General features: G+C 37.6%; 1 protein-coding gene across 1 annotated transcript in view; it reads left to right on the plus strand.

Moving 5' to 3' along the window:
• BBOF1 (basal body orientation factor 1) overlaps positions 1–21,680 on the plus strand; it is a 75,694-nt gene that overhangs the window by 21,886 nt on the left and 32,128 nt on the right. Inside the window, 2 exon segments of the mRNA XM_044659978.1 lie at positions 4,194–4,199; positions 16,112–16,200. Coding sequence (XP_044515913.1) covers positions 4,194–4,199; positions 16,112–16,200 — 95 coding nt within the window.

Raw genomic sequence — 21,680 nt, forward strand, 5'->3', positions numbered from 1 at the left:
TAAACTTTAAAGCTTTCTGTAAATGTTACTTAGATTGCTTTGGTATTTTCATCAGAAATGTTGGAAAGTCCTCTAATTCATTAATATTCCATTTTTTTCATTGTAGGATTAATGTACTTGCCTTATCATAATGATTCAGCACGCTGGCTGTCAAACAACCCTGCTCCCTGTCATACATTACCTGTGCCATCACTTCCATTCTCCTCAACCCGATCTCCCAGTATCTCATTCTAGATCTCCTTGCCCTTTCCACAGTCTCTTTGGAATGCCTGCTCCATAGGTAAGGTGCTTTTATCTTAAATCTTTTTCTTCTGGCATTCACTGGTGCCCTCTTGATGACTCAGCTTCCCTGACCATACTTTCTAGCACTGGTTGTACTTTCTTTCTTTCTTTCTTTTAAACCCTTACCTTATGTCTTAGTATTAATTCTGTGTATTGGTTTCAAGGCAGAAGATTGGTAAGGACTACATAATGGGGGTTAAATGATTTGCCCAGCATCACACAGCTAAAAAGTGTCTGAGGTTAGGTTTGAACTCGGGACCTCCTGTCTCTGGGCCTGGGGCTCTCAATCCACTGAGCCCCTAGCTGGTTGTACTTTCACTCATCCCCTAACACACTGGTATGGCATTGCAATTAGAATACTCCTTATTCTTTATTGCCACTTCTAAAATTCTCCCTCTACCACTATCATTCAGTAATCCCTTTTCCTTAAAGATTCATTCAATTCATGTTTATCACCAAACCAAGATTCTAGTAGCTATCATCCACCAACTGTTAACAATGCCTCTCTCCCATCTCCAAGCCATTTTCTTTCTTCAGTGAGTTAGTTCGTTGCCTGACTTATAGTCTTTCTTTCCTCCCCAACTCCCACTCCATACTAGGAGACATCCACATACATATTGAGGCTCCCTCAAGTGTCCTTCCCAGTTATTTACTCATCTCTCATGACTTACTATTTCCACTCTACCTCAGCAGTAGATAGAAATGGTCACATCTTTGATCTTGCCATCATCCACAAGTATTCAGTTTCCATGTTTCAAACTCTGAAATTCCTTTGATTATAATATTTTACCATTCCATTTTTCTCTCTTTCTTATGAAGACTAATTCTATTCTTTGTCCTTGCCATGACTTCGTCACTCCAACTTTTTTTTTTTTAAACCCTTGTACTTCGGTGTATTGTCTTATAGATGGAAGATTGGTAAGGGTGGGCAATGGGGGTCAAGTGACTTGCCCAGGGTCACACAGCTGGGAAGTGGCTGAGGCCGGGTTTGAACCTAGGACCTCCTGTCTCTAGGCCTGACTCTCACTCCACTGAGCTACCCAGCTGCCCCCTGTCACTCCAACTTTTAATTCTTTCCCAGACCATCACTCCTGCCCTAGCCACAATCTCCTCTCTCCCCTATTCAGATCCCTTGATGAACCAGTTAAGTTCTACACTATCTTCTATACTTGAATTCCTTGCCCTCATTCTTTTATTAGTAATTCCTTGCCACACCTGGATTACTCCCACTGTCCTTTCTCTTTGCTCTTATTTATGTGCTGCTGAATGAGAGATCAAGAAGTTGTACTAATTGGGTCTGTTACAGTTTTGTAATTCACAGTTCAACTTGGACCTCCATTGTAGAAAAGCAGTCTTTTTTCCCCCTCTCCCTAATTGATTGACTATCATATTTTTCATGGTAGTATTATACCTTTAAATTCCTCTTAAAACCTCCCTTGGTTTCTCCTCTCATGCTCTCAGCTGAGAATCTTACTTATATTTCACTGCAAAAAAAAGCCTATTTGCTGAGAGCTCTCTCTTCTCCTTGTATAACATCACCCAGATGCCTTCTCCCACTCTCTCCTCCATATATATTTCATATGAAAAAGTGATCCTTCTCAAGGCAAACCCCTCTACATTCACAAGAATTTTTCCCAGAGGATTGCCTCCTGTCATCTTTCTTTTATTCAATCTCTTTTTTTCAATCTCTCCTTGTTGACTAGCTGCTTCTCTCCTGCCTGTAGACATACCCATATCTGCCCCCTCCTTTAAAAAACCCTTACTTTATATCTCCATTCCCCACTACCTTTCATCCTATATTTTTCTTGCTTTTCATGGCCAAACTTGCCTCCATTTTCTTTCCTCCCTTTCTCTTTTCAGTAGTCTGGCTTCCAATGTCATTATTCAACTGAAATGTCTCCAAAGTTACCAATCATTTCTTCATTGACAGATCTCATGATATTTTCTCAATCTTCATCCTTCTTAACCTCCCGTCAGCCTTTGACACTGTTGATTACTTTCTTCTTGATATTCTCTGCTTTCAAGATTTTCTTAGCATTGCTGTCTCCTGGAACTCCTCCTATACAATTGTCTAACCATTCCTTCTCAGTTTTCTTTGCTGAATCTTCATCCAGATTGCCCTTCAAACCTATGGGCAACCCCCAAGGCCTCTATGCCTCTTTCTCTAATCCTTCTATATGAATTTATTTAGTGAATCCTTAGCTCCTATGAATTTCTTTGTCATCTTCTCCTACATTACATCTTTTCGTGAATCTAACTTTCATGGATTCAGTTATCTGTTTATCAAATTGTAACCTCTTTCCAGTCTTGTATCTCCAACTGTTTTTTTTAAGACATCTCAAACTGGATATTTAATAGACATTTTAAACTCAGCATTTCCAAAATTGAGTTCATTATCTACTCTGCCCCCAAGACCTCCTTAATTTGAAGTTCCATGTTACTGTTTCCTGTTACATTCTCCTAGTCCCCGGAGCTCCCAACCTAGTTGTCATCCTCTACTCCTTACTCTCATCTTCATATCCAATCAGTTGTCAAGTCCTGTTGTTTTTACTTTTGCAACATCTTTTCTATATGCCTCCTTCTCACCTCTGACATTGCCATCATCCTGGTACAAGCTGTTACTAATGATAATTCTCTTTATGTTTAGGCCATTTTGACTTTATCTTTAAGGTAAACAGTATAAGGTAATGGTCTATATACCTAATTTCTGACAGACTCCTTTCATGTTTTCCCTGATGTTTTTGGATAAGAGAATTCTTATCCAAAAAACTTAAATCTTTAGATTTCTCTAACACGAAGTTATTATAATAATTTATTATTGTATATCGTATGTCTACTTGGTCCCACTAATCTACCTTTCTATTTTTTCGCCAGTACTAGATAGTGTTGATAATTACAGCTTTAGAATATATTTTAAGAACTGGTACTGTTAGACATCCTTCCTTTGTACTTTTTTTTTTTCAGTTTCTTTGATATTTTAACATTTTGTTCTTCCAAATGAATTTTGTTATTATTTATTCTAGTTCAATAAAATGATTTTTTTGGTCATTGGAATGGCATTAAATAAGTAGATTAGGTAGAACTATCATTTTTATTTTCAACTCTGCCCACTTATGAACAATGAATATTTCTCCTATTATTTAAATCTGACTTTATTAACATAAAAAGTATTTTATAATTATGTTCATGTAGTTACTGGGTTTGTGTTGGCAGATATACTCCTAGGTTTTTACTGTTGTTACATTAAATTAGTAGGTTAATAGGAAATGCTATTCTAATATATTAATTTGACTCATATGTGAACATTGAATATCTATTCTGTTAATTTAGATCTTCCCTTACTAATGCCAGTATTGTTTTATAGTTTTTTTTTTTTAAAAGGTCCCTTATCAGGGAGGTGCCTGTGATTTCCTTGACTAATGCCAATAGAGGTCTAGTGACCTTTAAAGTCTGGAAAAGCTAAGTTTGGTGGGTTTCAGGGTAATGAATTTCTTGATCACAGTTTGTAGAGGGGTTGCAGTCTGTGTCAGTGGAAGGGAATGCCACATTGATGAAGTCCTGAATACATCAAGAAGTTATATGGGTCTCATCTGTATCCAGGTAAGCATCAAGATACTTAATGTTTTTGTTGTTATAAAGTTAAAAATTTTTTTCTTGGTCTTTCTTGATAGATATATAGGGATGGAAATTATTTTTATGGTCTTATTTCCTATATCCTTTCTGAACTCACTTATTGGCTCTCATTTTTGGGGAGTAGGACAGGGTGATTAATTTTCTAAGTAAACAATCATGTCTTCTAGAGACAGTATTTTGATCTCTTGTTAGTTAATAGCGACTGGACCTATAACTTGTTGCTATAGGGAACTGCCTAGTGAGGAAACCTTCACTAATATAGTTGAGCATTTCTATAGCTTAGGGTCTTAGAAAGTTGCCTTGCCCAATGTTACACAATGAATATGTGTCACAGATAGGACTAGAGCTAGGTCTTCTTGACTCTGTGTTGTTTGGAATTCGGGGAGGTCCCATTTAAAAGTATTTGACAAACTTCCTGTGGACATGTGGGGGACTTTGAAACTATATTTTCTGTGATCCAATGGGTTTCCAGTTTCTGACATGATAATGTCAGTCAATGGGAACCAACATATAGCGCAGCTTAAATTCAGAGGTCGGGCTTGAGATGATCTTTTTGGCTACATAGACAAGATGGGGACTGGCGGCAATTTGAATTTTTACAGGCACATGATCTAATTTATTTTTACCATCATGGCTTTAATTTAAATATTAATTTCCCTCATAATATCAGCTGTTATCATTTTTAATCCTTACAACTCTGAGGCTACCTTTTCTAGCCCCTAATACATATTTTGGGGATTTGAAAACAAAGCTCCACATGTTTTATTTTGGAAAACTAAGTAAGAGTTAATAGATTGAGGGGGTAGCCAAGTGTCTCAGATGATAGAGAGCCAGGTCTAGATGTTATGGGAGAAATACACCCAAGTTTGTAACAGCAGGGTCTTGCCCCAAGAATGGGAGACTCAAACTCCATTCAGTCCAGAAGTAGGAAAAGAATTTTATTTGAAGAAGAGATATATCATGGCATAATAACCTATTAGTTGATGGAATAGTCTGGGGCTACCAGATAGCCTTAGGGCTAATGAACAAGCCCTAGAGTAGCCTCTTTGGAGCTGATGGAAGAGTAGCTCTCCTGGTGTGGAATGGCAAATCTGAGTATGAAATAGCAGCTCTACTGTAGAGTAGCAGTTTCCTCTGTAGAGTGGCAGCTTCCACACTCTGTGTATACAGGTTGGCATATTTATAAGGGTTTGGGGGCTAGTAATCTTGCATTCCAGAGAAATCTTCACCTTTCCTGAAAACTCTGGAAAGTGGGCATGGGCAAATTCAGGTGGAGGTTGTTTTGGGGTTTGACATGTACATCACAGGGAATAAGGAACAAGTGTAGGTTTGGGCGATTCTTCTAGAATGCCAGAGTCCCCACTGTGCAAGTCCCCTTGTTCCCCCATTGTCCACCTTATCACCATCTGTTTGTATGGGAGAGGTCTTATTGCCCTTCTGGAATGAAATATTGGGTGGGATGGGAGAGATACCATACATTGGAGGACCATGATGGGTAATTAATTATGTTTTACAGTTCTGAACAGTTCTAATCTAAATTAAATGTAGAATAATGCAATTAATTAATAGGTACAAATAAAAAATGAATAGGTACAAAGCTGATGTCCAGTATACAGCATTATAGATCCAGATAAGTCATTAACCTCCATGACTTAGGCCTTACTTTTCTTCTGCCCTGGAACTAATATACAGCATTGATTCTAAGATAGAAAGTAAAGATTTAAAAAAAAAAAGTTAATGGATTGAGATGGCGTAAGAATATCATGAGACGAAAATGTAAATTTATTTTCTAGGTAGTCCCAAGAAAATTCTCAGTTGTGTAGTGATGTCTCCATAAGTCAAGTGGAATCAAGAATCAATTGTTTATATTCCAGATGACTTTCTTAATAATAGCACTTACTTCCCAGGCATGTCAAATGATTTTGTGAAGCACTTTGCAAATCTTTTTAAAGCACTACATAAAATCTAATTATTATTGCCATGGAATTTTTTCTTTAAGAAATAATGGGTAGGGGCAGCTGGGTAGCTCAGTGGAGTGAGAGTCAGGCCTAGAGACAGGAGGTCCTAGGTTCAAACCCGGCCTCAGCCACTTCCCAGCTGTGTGACCCTGGGCAAGTCACTTGACCCCCATTGCCCACCCTTACCAATCTTCCACCTATGAGACAATACACCGAAGTACAAGGGTTAAAAAAAAAAAAAAAAAAAAAAAAAAAAAAAAAAAAGAAATAATGGTGCCAACTTGTTGGGGAAAGGATTTTAGAATTTTCAGAGATTTTATCAGCGAAAAAACTACTAATGTTTACCAATGTGGTCTGGATGCAATGAGTTCTTTTCTGGTACTAAAGAATATGATTAGAGAAATTCGGAGACATGAGATGATGACTAGAGGAGGGAGATGAAATGTCTTCAGGCAAAGACTGGATGACCCCTTGCTAGGTATATTATGCTAACAATAAAATTCTCTGGAGACTGTATCTTAATTTATAATTATTTGTTAAATATATTAAAAGAACAGGTCATCAGAGAAAGAAAAGGCCTCTTTCTGCATGTGACTGGCTATTCTTTTACCAAGCCTCCACCAAGCTCAGGAGCTAAGCCTCTGTACAACTTTTCCTCTACATTTCCAGCCCAAAAAGAATAATTTCCTTTAGGGACCCAAATTTTGAGGGGAAGAGGGTTAGAGAGTATGTTTGCTTTTCTCCTCCCATTATTTTTTCCCTCTCCACTATCTTGATTCAATCAAAGGGTGGGGCAGGTTACAGTTTAATCCAGTCAAGATCAATCCCATCCAGTCAAATTTAGTGTCAAAACTCTCCCTTTAAAATCCAAGGTTGATCTTAGGGCACCAAGATAAAGAAAAGGGGTATAGGCTAGTGTTAAGTTTTCACAGTTGTAAGGGAAATTTTCACTTTCATTAGACTAGATCAGGATGTCAAATTCTCAATCCACTGCACTCAATGCCTTAAAAAAAATAAAACTATGCACACTATGGATTATGTTAATTTGTGTCAGAAGAGGTCTGTTTCTACATAAGTTTGACATCTTTTGGCTAGATGATTTCCATGGTATATTGTGATACTAAGATTATGTTCAGTCTTGACAGGTGGACTATATGTGGGGGAAGGGAAAAGAGAGGAAGGTATGAGGATTGGAGGAATGGAGAAAGGAGAGAGGAAGGTAGAGGAAGGGAAAGGAAGTTGGTGGTCCTCAGCCCTCAGCGGAGGAAATTGACCAGAGCCCTCAAATGAATGATCAGAGAGCAACTTTAGGGTTTTGAATAGCTAGATTTTTTTAGATTAGGAAAGGGAAGGTCTAGGGAAAACTAGGAGGTAGGAAGAAAGGGAAAAAGGCGCCAAGAGAGAGCCAGGGTCTCAGGGTAGAGATAGCCAAGAGGGAGCTAGCGAGAGCTCAGCCAGCATCCAGAGAAGAGAGAGCTTCCAGGGTTGAGAGAGAGAAAAGATGCCAACCTTTCCCTTTTATACTTTCTCTGACACCTCCCACAAAGGAAGTGGGAGGTGTCAGGGGAAGTTGTAGCAAGGATCCCTGGGAGACATAGTCTTCCAGGGCTTACAACTATTCCAAATGACACATTTACAAATGGAATAAAATATAAGGATCTTTACATTTAAGAAAGATTTATAAGCCCTTCACCATTTAGAAACCTGATGTCAGTTGAACAAAAATTCTGTGCCCTATGTTTTGGGCACAAACAAACCTACCAGAGAAAAAATTTAAACATCTGTTTAGAAAGTGAAAAAGTCCGAAGAGACAGAGTTCCATCTAGTTTTTGAAAATCTCTCTGATACAAACTTTTGCTTAGAATTTATTGTATCATTATCCTTCAATCATTTCAGGTCTCTGTCTTGACTCCTAGTGACTTCATTATGGGATTATCTTGACAAAGAAACTGGAGTGGTTTGCCATTTCCTTCTCCAGCTCATTTGTACAGATAAGGACCTGAGGCAGACAGGATTAAGTGACTTGCCCAGGGTCACACATCTAGTAAGTATCTGAGGCCAGATATGAACTCAGGAAGATGAGTATTCTTGATTCCAAGCAATTGTTCTATCTTCTATGCTACCCATGTGCCTCAGGATTTATTATTTTTCCAAACAAAAGATAAAATTCTGCGATAAAATAGTTTATAGAATTTTGGTGAATGTTCAAGTGAACATTTAACTTTTGGAATACTTTGCCTAGAGAATCAATCCATCAATCAGTAATATTTATTAAACTTCTACTATGTGCTAAGCACTCCAGATACAAATAGAGGCAAAAGACAGTCCCTATTTCTTTTTAAAAAGCCCTTTATTAGCTGCGCTTTTTGTGGTGGCAAAAAACTGGAAAATGAGGGTATGCCCTTCAATTGGGGAATGGCTGAACAAATTGTGGTATATGCTGGTGATGGAATACTATTGTGCTCAAAGGAATAATAAACTGGAGGAATTCCTTGTGAACTGGAAAGACCTCCAGGAATTGATGCAGAGTGAAAGGAGCAGAGCCAGAAGAACATTGTACACAGAGACTGATACACTGTGGTAAAATAGAATGTAATGAACTTCTGTACTAGCAGCAATGCAATGACCCAGGACAATTCTGAGGGATTTATGGAAAAGAATGCTACCCACATTCAGAGGAAGAACTACAGGAGTGGAAACAAGAAAAACAACTGCTTGAACACATGGGTTGAGGCAGAAATGATTGGGGATATAGACTTGAAACTACCACACTAATGCAATTATCAACAATTTGGAAATAGGTCTTGATCAATGACACATGTTAAAACCAGTGAAAATATGCATCAGCCATGGGGGGGGGGGAGCTCTGGGGGGGCGGTGTGTGTGAAGGGGAAAGTAAGAGCATGAATTATGTAACCATGTTAACTTTTCTAAAAGATAAATATTGGTATAACCTAGAGCAACGAAGGCTCCAAGCCTCAGTTTTCTCATCTGTAAAATGAAGAGGTTGGAATGAATGACTTTAAAAACAAAACAAAACATTCTCTTTTTTTAAAATTTTGAATTTCAAATTTTCTTCCTTCCTGGGTTAACATTCCAGAATAGTCACCACTCAGTTCCCTATGTCAACCTGTACAAAAACTCAGACCAACCAAGTGATTAGTAAATAAATGAGATATTTATTCAGGGACAAGGAATTGCAAATTGGGGGAAGACACTGCCTTTTCAGGCAAAGATGCTTAGGTGGAGGAAAGGAGAAAGGGGATTCTTATAGGACATAGTCATGGGAAACAGAGTATATGTAGTTTGAATACATAGAACAATTGAACTGCAGGAAGAGAGTTTTGGCAGAAATGTCTTTGTGATTATCTCTGTCTTGGAACAGGGGCAGGTAGAAACTGCTGGGATATGCAGTAGGGACTTCTTTTTGTGGGCTGATAGAAACTGCTGTTGAGAGGAGGGATTCCTTGGAAGCAGTGAGTAATTAGAAACTACTGGTTAGAAAGGGTAGGAGCCCAGAGATTCCCAGGGGTTGACATTTACCCCCTTTTGGTCAGATCTAGATCAATAATGCTTTGGGTCAGTTCTAGGTTCTGCTGGACCAACCACCACTGCCACCATGACATTATTGGTAGCATGGACCCCACTGAGAACTGGCATGTAGACAACACTTAATTCCCAAGGAAAGCAAGAAATCCCTGAAAAAAAGGACAGATAACAATCTCAAGGCCAAAGGAAGCAAACTAAAACTTTAGTTCACCAATCCTCCCAGGTGGGAAGGATCAAGGTCAACCTTTTTATGGAAAGAAGCCTCTGAACCAGGAATGCCAAAAGCCATATCTTTCCACTAAGGGGTTATAGATTGGGATCTCAGATATCCCATGTAGTTGTCTGGTCTCTGGAAACATCCTTTGAGGCAGCTCCAAAGTGTACTTCTCTAGTATATTGATTTCTCTGATTCCAAGTTACTTATAGAGAAACTCCATAGATGTTACCGCTAAAATTTTCTTAATACAAGTTAGTACAACCTCTCAAATTTTATTTTTCCAATAAACAGTTCATGTCATGAAAACCAGTTCAAACCTTGTGATTCTGATCTTATTAACAATAGAGGCAAACAAGTCACTTAATCCCCATTGCCTAGCCCTTACCACATTCTTCTGCCTCAGAACCAATACATAGTATTGATTCTAAGACAGACAATAAGGGTTTTTTTTTTAAAACAAAACAAAACAATAGTAGAGTCATAAGAAGAGCATCAAGTTAAGAACCTGTAGTTTATTTGAATAATAGAGGAAATATCCATGTCAGTAAGATCATGTGTTCACTGAGGTAATGAGATAATGAGATATTGAAGTATTACTTACAATCTTCTGTCTTCCTTTCTCATAAAGCTTTGTGAATAAGTTTGCAAGGACATGACTTTTCTTCCATGTCTCTCAACCTGGAAAAGAGAGAAGTTTTTACTGGATAAAGTGGTTCCTGGACTCTTGGCCTCCTATTTGTGGTACCTGCTTTGCATTGAAGGTGGTATGTTGAAGTGAAAAGAGCATTAGCTCTGAAATCAGAGAATCTGGTTTCAAATTTTGCCTCCAATGCTTACCACCTATATAATGTTGGGCAAATTGCTTAACCTGGGCCTACGTTTTCCCATCTATAAAGTATGTAGGTTGTATTAGATCACCTCTGAGGTCTCTTTCAGCTCTAGATCACAAAATAAATCACAAAGCACTGCTGATTGAACCACTGAAGATCAATGGGATATAGTCTCAACTAGGTTTTCACTAATGAATAGAAGACATGGTACTTAAAAAAAATTTTTTTTTATCAAATTTTATATACCTCAAAATCTGCCACTCTTAACCTTTCTTTATACTTGTCTTAGAGATAGAATGGTATGATAAAAGGAAGCCTTCATTTGGTATCAGAGGACTTGGTTCTAATCCCAATTTTGATCCTTTGTATGACTTCGGGAAAATTAACTTCCGTAGGTCTCTGTTTCCTTATAAATACAGTGAGAGAGTGGGATTAAATGGCATTTGAGGCCATTACCCCCTATAGATCAGTAAAGCAAGCTCCTATAAACTTTTCTAGGTAACGATAATCAGAGTCAATGTCTTTTAGCCATTCCTTTCCCCTCCATTTTTTCTTCAATAGCTTGTTTATGTAGGTCAGATTGGAACTCTTTAATAATTGCACCATTGTTTCCTTGTTTTTATCCTTCTAATTTGGTATTGATTTTGAACTTTGCTTTAATTAAGCTATAGACTGCATACAGATGGATGATTTGGATGGATTCTCTCATCTGAAACTATTTTCTTCCTTTCTGCCAAGATAGTTAATTTCAGGGTTTTTATATTGTTCAATGTTTAATATCATTCAAAACCATATTAATTTTCTTGGCTACCATATTATACTGTTAACTTCTGCCTACCTTGCAGTCGACTATTAGTTTTTTAGATAAACTGCTATCTACCCATGCACCATGCATCCTTAATCCTTTACTTATAAAATTGTGTTGTTTTTGTTTAACCTAAAATATCAAACATATTTACTCTCATTACATTTCATTTTGTCTAGTTTGGTCCAGTGTTCTAAACTGTCAAGATATTTTTGAATCTTAACTTTGTCATTCAATGTTAGCTTTCCCTCACAGTTTTGTATCATATGCAGATTTGATAAGCATGCTATTCTCTATTCAGGTTATTGCCCCAAAAGTTAAAATGCTCAGGGTCAAGCATGTGTCCCTTAGATACTCACTGGAGATGTCTTTCCAAATTACTGTTAACTTTATTGTTTACTGTTAACAGCAAGCCTTTAATTATTCTTTAGATTTTGCTATTCTACCAATTGTGAAACTACCAATTGCAGTGTCATCTAGGTTTTGTCCACAAAAATAGCATGAGAGACCTTATCAAAATGCTTTCCTAAAATCTAAATAAATTGTATTTATAGAATTCCCCTCATCTACCAGTTAGAAACTCTATCAGAAAAAATGAATTAAGATTAGCCTGTCGCAGTCTGTCCTTGATGAAGTCATGTTGGCTCTTTGTAATGACTGTTCACTAACTATTCCTTTAATAATACATTCTAGGCTAGAAATATGGCCAAATCCTTTCTGGTTGACTGTTGCTGTGGTGGTGATGATGCTACAGAGGAGACAGAGAAAGGAAGAGGGAGTAGAAGAGAAAAGTGAGGAAGGAGAGGGGGAGAATGAAGAAAATGAGGAAGATGATGACTGCTGCTTTACCCAGGAAGCTACTATGGCTGTGTTTGAGAGATTTATGGACATAGACTGCCCCTTCCTTGAGAGTCTTTATATTACAGAACCAAAGACAATCAGCTCTTGTGTTTCCCCTCACTTTACCATTTGGATATTCTGGAGTGGATGTTCACACAAATATATCCTCCTTTTAAGGAATCATTTATCACTTTACAGGAATGGCAACCTGAAGAAAAAATAAAAGTGATGACAAAACTAGATCATGAGTTGATGTTGTGTGGGCCAGATGATCAAAATCCCCTAAACAGTTGTACCAGTGTAGAGAAACAACTCTATTAATTAATGAATCTCATTGGAAGTTTGTATCATGGATATACTACTTTTTTCAACATGGAGGAGAATTTCCATGACTGTAAAGAAGAATGAGATGTTGTTAAGGAAGTTCTTCTCCAGTTCACATCTTCAGAAGATCCTAGACCTTAAGTTAAGTTCTTTGTCCCCAGACATAAAGTCTATCCTTGGGGCAATAGAAAACATTCACAAACCTATCAGCCTGCCTCTAAAGTCAAGGGAGAGTATACTGGAAGTGTTTTCTAAAAAACTGAATAAACTCACTATAATGCTGACACAGCTTGAGGAAGAGTGTTCTAGTCACTTGGAGAAAATGGCCAGCAAAACCAGCAATCATTTAGGCTCTACTTCTATTTGACTTTCTTAGATTTTCACTGGTTGGTTACTGCCTTTTTACAGGCCTGTGAGGATGAACTGTGGGAACAATGCTACCACATAGCCTCCAGTGTCAACCCATGTGACCCATTATTCGAATCTGTGTACCAAACTCTGATTCTCTGAGACCAGGATCTCAAAGCTATCACTGAAGGCATTAATGCTTCTAAGAAAATAGTGGAGATATCTGAGAGGCAACAACAAGAGAAATACTACTGGAGAAGGAACAATTGCATGATGACTTTGGTCTCAAAAATGGAAGAGCTGAAACAGAAACATGGATGTTTCAAAGATACTCTACAAAAACAGAAGATGACCAAAGTTAAGAGACCATTTCAGAGTTCTTTAGGATTTGGCTTCTACTTCTGGATTGGAAAGAGAGGGTAAAGACTTTGGATATGAGGCAAGTTTTTCAAGCTGTCATCAAGGAGTGAAAATCAGATGTAGTTGACTATAGGCTTTTATCCAGAATAATGAATATTGAAAAAACTGGTGTTCCAATAAGCAGTTTTAGAAACCCTTTGCCTCTTAACCTTTCCTCGTTACTTCTCATGTTGGTTGAATCATTCATTCTTCCATTCACCCAAATTGACAACCCAAGAGTCTCTTAACTCATGCCTCACCTACAGTCAGTTGCCAAATTGAGCCTATCTCCACAACATTTCTGTATCCATTCCCCTTTTCTCCACTTAAATCACAACTATACTAGTCTGAGACCTCATTACTTGGTCTCCACTATTAAGACAGTCTCCGAATTGGTCTCTGCATCCAGCCTCTTCTGTCTACTCAGTCTTCCACTCATTTTCCAGATTGATATTCCTCAAATCCAAATTTGATCATTAAACTTCCTGACTTTCATCTCTAGCATTTAGATACCTTGCCAATCTGCCTCCAGGCTATATTTCCCACCTGATTATACCTTACTCCCTTTCATAAATACTGGGCTTCATCTGTATTGACTTTTATTCATATATTTATTTATTAACATTGCATTGTTTCCTCTATCTCTGCCTTTACCCGGGCTGTCTCCCATGCTTGAAGTGTTCCCATCCCAATTCCACCTGTGGAACCCTAAGCTTCCTTCAATACTCAGATTGTCACTTTTCTTCAAGAATCTTTTTCTGATTTCCCCCAGTTGTTAGAACCTAAATAAATTTGTATTTATTTGCATTTACTTTCCTATGAATATATTGTATCTTCTCCCCACCCTCAGTAGAATGACAGCTCCTTATGGATAAAGGACTGTTTATTTCTGACTTTGTATCTCTGGAACTTATTATATGTGCTCATTCTGGGGCTTCATAAATGCTTCTTGCTTTATCTGTCTCACTGGAAGGTAGCTTTTTGATTACAGGTGGTGGTGTAGGCATAATTTAATAATTATTCATCTTATCTCTTTTTTTACTTCATATCTTGTCTCCCTAGTTAGATTGTATATACTTCGAATCAAGGTAAAAGTGTCTTTTCCTCATATATCCCATATGTGCTCACACACAACATAGAATACCTGCCCCAGAAATGAATTTATAAAGCTATTCACAGTAATCTAGTTTACTAACTGATTGTTCCGAAAGCTATTTGAACTCCCCTAGATGATTCAGTATTATTTAGAGAAGTGTTTAGAATGACATAAATATCACCTGTCTGGAATTAACTTGATGAAACTAACAATGCAGAGCTGATCTTTGAAAAGGAAGAATATTATCATATTCTTAGTGTCTTTCTGTTACCCAGATCATCATGAGTATGTTTTTGAAAAAATGACTCCGTTAAGGAATGGGTAAACTGTAATATTCTTACCTGTTCAACATTACGGGCCTATAAATTACCATCCCCCTCTCACCCTCTAACCTGTTTCCCAAACTCACGGAATTTGGAAACCCTCATTCAGTTACTCTCCATTGTCTATGGCAGGGGTCAGCAACCTTTTTGGGCGTGAGAGCCATAAACACATTTTTTAAAATGTAATTTCGTGAGAGCCGTACAGTGCTCACAGTGTGTGCTCCTGTAACAGAGCCTGAAAAAAATTGACTTTATGGCTCCTGCAGAAAGAGCCATATCTGACCCTCAAAAGAGCCAGATATGGCTTGAGAGCCATACTTTGCCAACCCCTGGTCTATGGGATAAAGCCCCCAGTATTCAACCTGGCATCTGTGGTCCAACTTATTTTTCTACCCTATCTCCTACCCCTCTCCCTCAACTTGCCCAATATACATCAGCCAGGTAGGTCTCCTCTCCATCCCTTGAATATGTAGGTCACACTTCCTCAAATAAATTATATAATCCTTAAAATCCAGTTGCTACATGACAGGTACTCATATACCCAAATGAAATTAGGATTCTGTATCAGTTGTGGATGATCCAAAGAGATTGCTTTTGCCTATCAAAGTAGCACTGAAAAGAGGTCCATTTACCTGGTGGCTTTTCATCTGATTGTTCCCCATTGCTTCTCTTTACCTAATCTCACTCAAGATAATTTGCTGGACTTGGAGTCAGGAAGAATTGAGTCTAAATCCTGCTTCTGGTACCATTTTTGTGGCCCTAAGCCCCATCTAAACTCCCTGAACTTCAGACAACTCTTTAATGAATAGTTGCAATCTGTATAAGTGGAAGGAATTTTCACACCAAAGAAAGTTCCTTGATTTATGATCTCTCTCTTACTGCAGTACTTCGTAAGATCTACTATCTACTTTGTAACCTCCTTGTACTGATACAGCACCTATGTGCCTTTTGGACTTTAGTTTCATGAATAGCTGTGGCCAAAAGTAATTGAGTATCTGATGATGAACCTCCCCCAAAAGCTAGGCAGCTTATTATGTGAGAGGCTCAGTAGATCATTGGGCCTAATCCTTCCCAGCTTAGGTAGGACTCAGTAGAACCATGACAGTTTGCATTCTGATATTGTGGCCTTAAAGGTTCAAATTTTGATCTCAGATTAGAGATGAGGAAATGTAGTTCTTTTTGTTGAAGAGGAGGTATACTATTATTAGTTTGGAATGTTGAAGATGTTGCATATATATGGTTGATGTATCTATTGGTCTTACTTAACTGTTCACCTTCTATTTCATGGGTTTGTTCACCAGCAGGGAGGGATATATTAATAGGGAAATAAATTTAAGAGCTTGAAAGGACCTTAGAGAACATCTAGTCTATTCATTTTATAGATGAAAAAACAGACACAGTGAGGATAACTGACTTATTTGGGGTGACTTAACTAGAAGTATCAGAAGTAAGCTTTGAACCTACACCTGTCTGACTGCAAGTCCAAACATTTTCTCAATGCATTCAGAAATCACTAATATATAATTATAAAAATCATCAATAAAACTTAAAAAAAATTGAAAGTTTTGATGAAGAGCACTGGAGGAAGAATATAGTGTAGAGTAGTGTGTGTTTAATTAGAAACGTAATTAAAACTGACCAAATCTTTAAGAGAAAATTTAAAAGTATGTGAATGGTGCTGGGAATTGAAGCCAAATTCATCTTTTTTCTCTTTTGAAAATATAGACAGCATTTATCCCATTTCTTCACAATTTTCTCAAAGATCACTGACAGTGACTGGCTCAGTAATCATCTACCAGTTATTTTTGTGTCTAAGGATATAGTTGATCTGGACAAAGTGACTTGAATTCATCAAGGACAACTAGATACTCTCTTATATTGGATATTTGCTCTCTTTTAGCCATCTTAGTTCTTCCTATCCAAAGACGACTTTGCAGAGAAAATGGGTTTAGTTAGATTTGAATATCTCCAATTTCTGTTATTAGCTGTCATTGTTTCATGTAGTTTTTCCCAGTATGGATTAAATTTCCACCCCATCTTTTGGCTATCCTTGGCTTTGCTTAGTAGCATCTATTCCTTACAAGCCTTAATATGCTTTTTAAATGCCTTTTGTTTTTATATTTCTTTCTATTTCTATTTCTATTTTTTCTTTTCTATTTTCTAACTATTGCCCATAACTTCTCCCCTACCCAACTGAACATCTTCTGCAAAAAAAAAAAAAAAAAGAAAAAAGCAGTTTAGCAAAAAAGCTAATACACTGAGAATGACTGTGTTCTGCCATTGTTATGGGACCATGCCGTACTTTATATTCATTTTCTGTATCTTTCCTTTGCTTCTATTGTATGTCAATGAATCTGGGAGCTCATCAGTGTGGGTACTACTTATGATTTAGATTGGAATATTATGAAATTTTTGTTCATGGTCTTTCTATAAATATTCCCTAAGGACCCTACTCATTATACAAGGGGATTCCTATTAGTTCCCTTGTACATATCATATAGACTATGGAGACTACCTTTTGGTTATTCTGCCTCCATAACTGGCCTCTTCCTTTTCTGGTCATACATCTCTGATGACATTCTTTTTTAAAAAATAAGTTGTTATTAGGAGCATCTAGATGGCTCAGTAGATAGGCAGCCAGGTTTGGAAATAAGAGATCTTGAGTTCAAATATGGGCTCAGATACTTCCTACCTGTGTGACCCTGGACTGGTCACGTAACCCCAATTTCTTAGCCCTTACTGCTCTTCTGCCTTGGAATTGATACTTAATATTGATACTGTGTGTATGATTCAGTGGATTGAGAGGCTTAAAGATGGGAGGTCCTGGGTTCAAATCTGACCTAAGGAATTTCTTAACTGTGTGACCTCCCATTGCCTGGGCCTTATCACTCTTCTGCTTTGGAACTCGTACACAGTATTGATTCTGTATGGGGAATCAATTTTCACACTTGTTTTTAGTCAAAATGCTGAGAAGCAATTGAATCAATCTTCAATTTGGAATCTACTCTGGATATCTTTCATGATATTGGCAAACATTTTTTTAAATTTATTTTTATTTTATTTTTTTAATTTTATTTTGAATATTTCCCCTAGTTACATATTTCATGTTCTTTCCCTCTCCTCCAAGCCCCCCTAACCCTCCTTAGCTGACCCACAATTCCACTGGGTTTTACATGTATCATTGATTAAGACCTAATTCCATATTATTGATAGTTGAACTAGAGTCATCGTTTAGTGTCTACATCCCCAATAATATCCCCATAAGTCCATGTGTTCAAGCAGTTGTTTTTCTTCTATGTTTCTCCTCCCACAGTTCTTACTCTGAATGTGGCTAGTTTTCTTTCTCATAAGTCCCTCAGCCTTGCTCTGGATCCTTGCATTGGTGCTAGTAGAGAAGTCTGTTATGTTCGATTATACCACAGTGTATCAGTCTCTGTGTACAATGTTCTCCTGGTTCTGCTCCTTTCACTCTGCATCAATTTCCTGGAGGTCATTCCAGTTCACATGGAATTCCTCCAGTTCATTATTCCTTTGAACACAATAATATTTCATCAGGTTGGCAAACATCTTTTTTTTAAAACATTTATTAATATTTATTTTTTTGAAAAGTTAACATGGTTACATAATTCATGCTCTTACTTTCCCCTTCACCGTCCCCCCCATAGTTCCCTCCCCCACCATGGCTGATGAGTATTTCCACTGGTTTTAACATATGTCATTGATCAAGACCTATTTCCAAATTGTTGATAGTTGCATTGGTGTGGTAGTTTCAAGTCTATATCCCCAATCATTTCTGCCTCAACCCATGTGTTCAAGCAGTTGTTTTTCTTCTGTTTCCACTCCTGTAGTTCTTCCTCTGAATGTGGGCAGCGTTCTTTTCCATAAATCCCTCAGAATTGTCCTGGGTCATTGCATTGCTGCTAGTACAGAAGTCCATTACATTCTATTTTACCATAGTATATCAGTCTCTGTGTACAATGTTCTTCTGGCTCTGCTCCTTTCACTCTGCATCAATTCCTGGAGGTCTTTCCAGTTCACATGGAATTCCTCCAGTTTATTATTTCTTTGAGCACAATAGTATTCCATCACCAGCATATACCACAATTTGTTCAGCCATTCCCCAATTGAAGGGCATACCCTCATTTTCCAGTTTTTTTTGCCACCACAAAAAGCACAGCTATAAGTATTTTCTTACAAGTCTATTTATCTATGATCTCTTTGGGGTACAAACCCAACAATGGGATGGCTGGATCAAAGGGCAGGCATTCTTTTATAGCCCTTTGAGCATAGTTCCAAATTGCCAGGTTGGCAAACATTTTAAGTGAGTATGTAGTTTTGGATCAAACAAGGTTATCTCATATCAAAGAATCTTGTATGGTTTTGGCATATACACAGGACCTACTTTGTTGGACAAGTCCCTTAATAATTTTTTTTAACTCAGCCAAATACTTCTTTATAGATAACAAATAGCTATAGTGATATCTTGTATTCTTCACCTCTTTCAGGTGACTATATGACTATAAAGATGTGATCTGCTGTATGTTATTTTTTTTTATTTTTTTTTTAAACCCTTGTACTTCGGTGTATTGTCTCATAGGTGGAAGATTGGTAAGGGTGGGCAATGGGGGGTCAAGTGACTTGCCCAGGGTCACACAGCTGGGAAGTGGCTGAGGCCGGGTTTGAACCTAGGACCTCCTGTCTCTAGGCCTGACTCTCACTCCACTCAGCTACCCAGCTGCCCCCTGTATGTTATTTTTTAAACCTTCCTAATTCCTTTTCTTTAACAAAGATGTTATTAATTAATGAACAGATCATTTTCATTAAAATGTTTTAAGATGGGAAAGTAAATATTAGTTAGTAATGATTGATATACTTTCAGTTATCTTTTTTTTTTTTTTTTTGGTACTAGTAAAGCCCAAGCTTTTTTATTCCCCAAGGCTTCGGTGTCTTCCTCATGAGAAATAACATGGTAATGAGTCTCTCATTGCTCTCAAAACTGTGTCTGTTCCAGCTTGGAATTCTCCCTTTTTTTCTTTGTTCAAAGATATTTTATTTTCCCAACATTTTCCAAAATTATAAAATCCAAATTGTCTCCCTCTCTCCCTTACCCCCCTCCTAGAGATGGTAAGCAATTTAATCTAGGTTATATATGTATTATCAGGCAAAACATACTTCCAGATTGGTCATTGTTGTGGGAGAATATTCATATAAAACCCAAATCCAAAATAATAACATAAATAAATTAATGTGAAAAATAGTTACTACTTCTGATGCCAACAGTTCTCTCTCTGGAGGTGGATAGCATTCTTTGTTATAAGTTCCTCAGAATTGTCCCAGATCATTGTATTGCTGAGAGTAGCTAAGTCTTTCACAATCATCTTAGAATATTGCTGTTACTGTGTACAATGTTCTCCCAGTTCTAATTTCGCTCAGCATTGGGTCATGTAGATCCTTCCAGTTTTTTCTGCAATCATCTTGCTCATCGTTTCTTATACCATAATAGTATTCCATCACCAATATATACCACAATTTGTTCAGCCATCCCCTAATTGATGGACATTCCCTCAGTTTCCAATTCATTGCCATGACAAAAAGAGCTGCTATAAATACTTTTGTACAAGTGGAACGCTTCTGTTTTTATTTGATATAGTTCACCTGCTCTTCTTTTCTGCCTCCCTCATTCCCCTCTTCTCCCTGGTTATTTCATTTTATTGTATTACATCTCCTCCAAAAGTGGAAGTAGACAGGTATTTATTAAATGCCTGCTATGTACCAACCACTGTGCTAAGCACTTTATCAATATTTTCTCATTTGATCCTCACAGCAGTCCTGGGAGGTAAGTGCTTTCATTCCCCCCATTTTATTCTTGAGAAAACTGAAGCAGACTGAGAGGTTTAAGTTGCTCAGCGTCACAACTCTAGTAAATGTCTGAACTAATGCAAAGTGAAGTAAGTAGAGCCAGTAAGATAATATACATAATGACTCTAGTGATAGAAATGAAAACAATAACAAAAAAATCAAACCTGAGCACTAGGGAATTATGATGAATGAGGAAGAGATATATCAGAATACCTTCCATCCCTTCTTCACAGAAGGAGGAGATTATAGGTATGAAACATTTAGTATGATATCACATTTGAATGATGTGTTGGTTAGTTTTGCTAAACTGATTTTTTTTCCTCCCTTGTTTTTTTGTGGGGAGGGCATTGTTATAGGGAAGGGTTATATTGGGAAATAAAAGTGGTATAAAAACAAAAGATCAATAAAAACTTTAAAGTTATTAGTGATGAGAAAAGGTATTGTTATAACAAAGGTATTATAATAAACCTTTTAGATATTTTTCATCTTTTTAAGTTTTTTTTAAAATTTTTTTTTAAACCCTTGTACTTCGGTGTATTGTCTCATAGGTGGAAGAGTGGTAAGGGTGGGCAATGGGGGTCAAGTGACTTGCCCAGGGTCACACAGCTGGGAAGTGGCTGAGGCCGGGTTTGAACCTAGGACCTCCTGTCTCTAGGCCTGACTCTCACTCCACTGAGCTACCCAGCTGCCCCCCAACCTATAATTTTATAGTTGAGGAAATCGAGGCTCAGAATGACTTGCCCAGGATCACACCACTAGAAAGTTGCAGTCAGAGTTAGAACTAAGGCCCTGTCTAGCTTTCTCTGTTGCTATGAACCAACTCCTCCAAAGCCTCATCATTTTAAAGTCTGTCTTCCAGTAATGAAGATTCTTCAGTCTTGTTAAACTGATACTCTAGGGAGACGTGCCAGGCTTCTACTCATTCTTTCTAGCTTAACAGAGAGAGTTTTAATTAACAATCATTTATTAAGTGCTTCCTTTGAGCAGGGCCCTAAGATAAATGTTGGTTGTACAAATAGAAGAGGCAGCTAGATAGAGAGATTGAAGGGTCCTGAGTTCAAATCTGGCCTCAGATACTTCCTAGCTGTGTGACCCTGGGCTAGTCACTCAACCCCAATTGCCCTAGCCCTATTCTAAGACAGAAGGTAAAGGTTAAAAAAAAATACAAGTCAGCATAGTCATTGTGTCCTTGAGGCTAATTCCACTCCACAACACGG

This window comes from Gracilinanus agilis, chromosome 2 (genome assembly GCF_016433145.1).
Source record: "Gracilinanus agilis isolate LMUSP501 chromosome 2, AgileGrace, whole genome shotgun sequence".
NCBI classification, from domain to species: Eukaryota; Metazoa; Chordata; class Mammalia; order Didelphimorphia; family Didelphidae; genus Gracilinanus; species Gracilinanus agilis.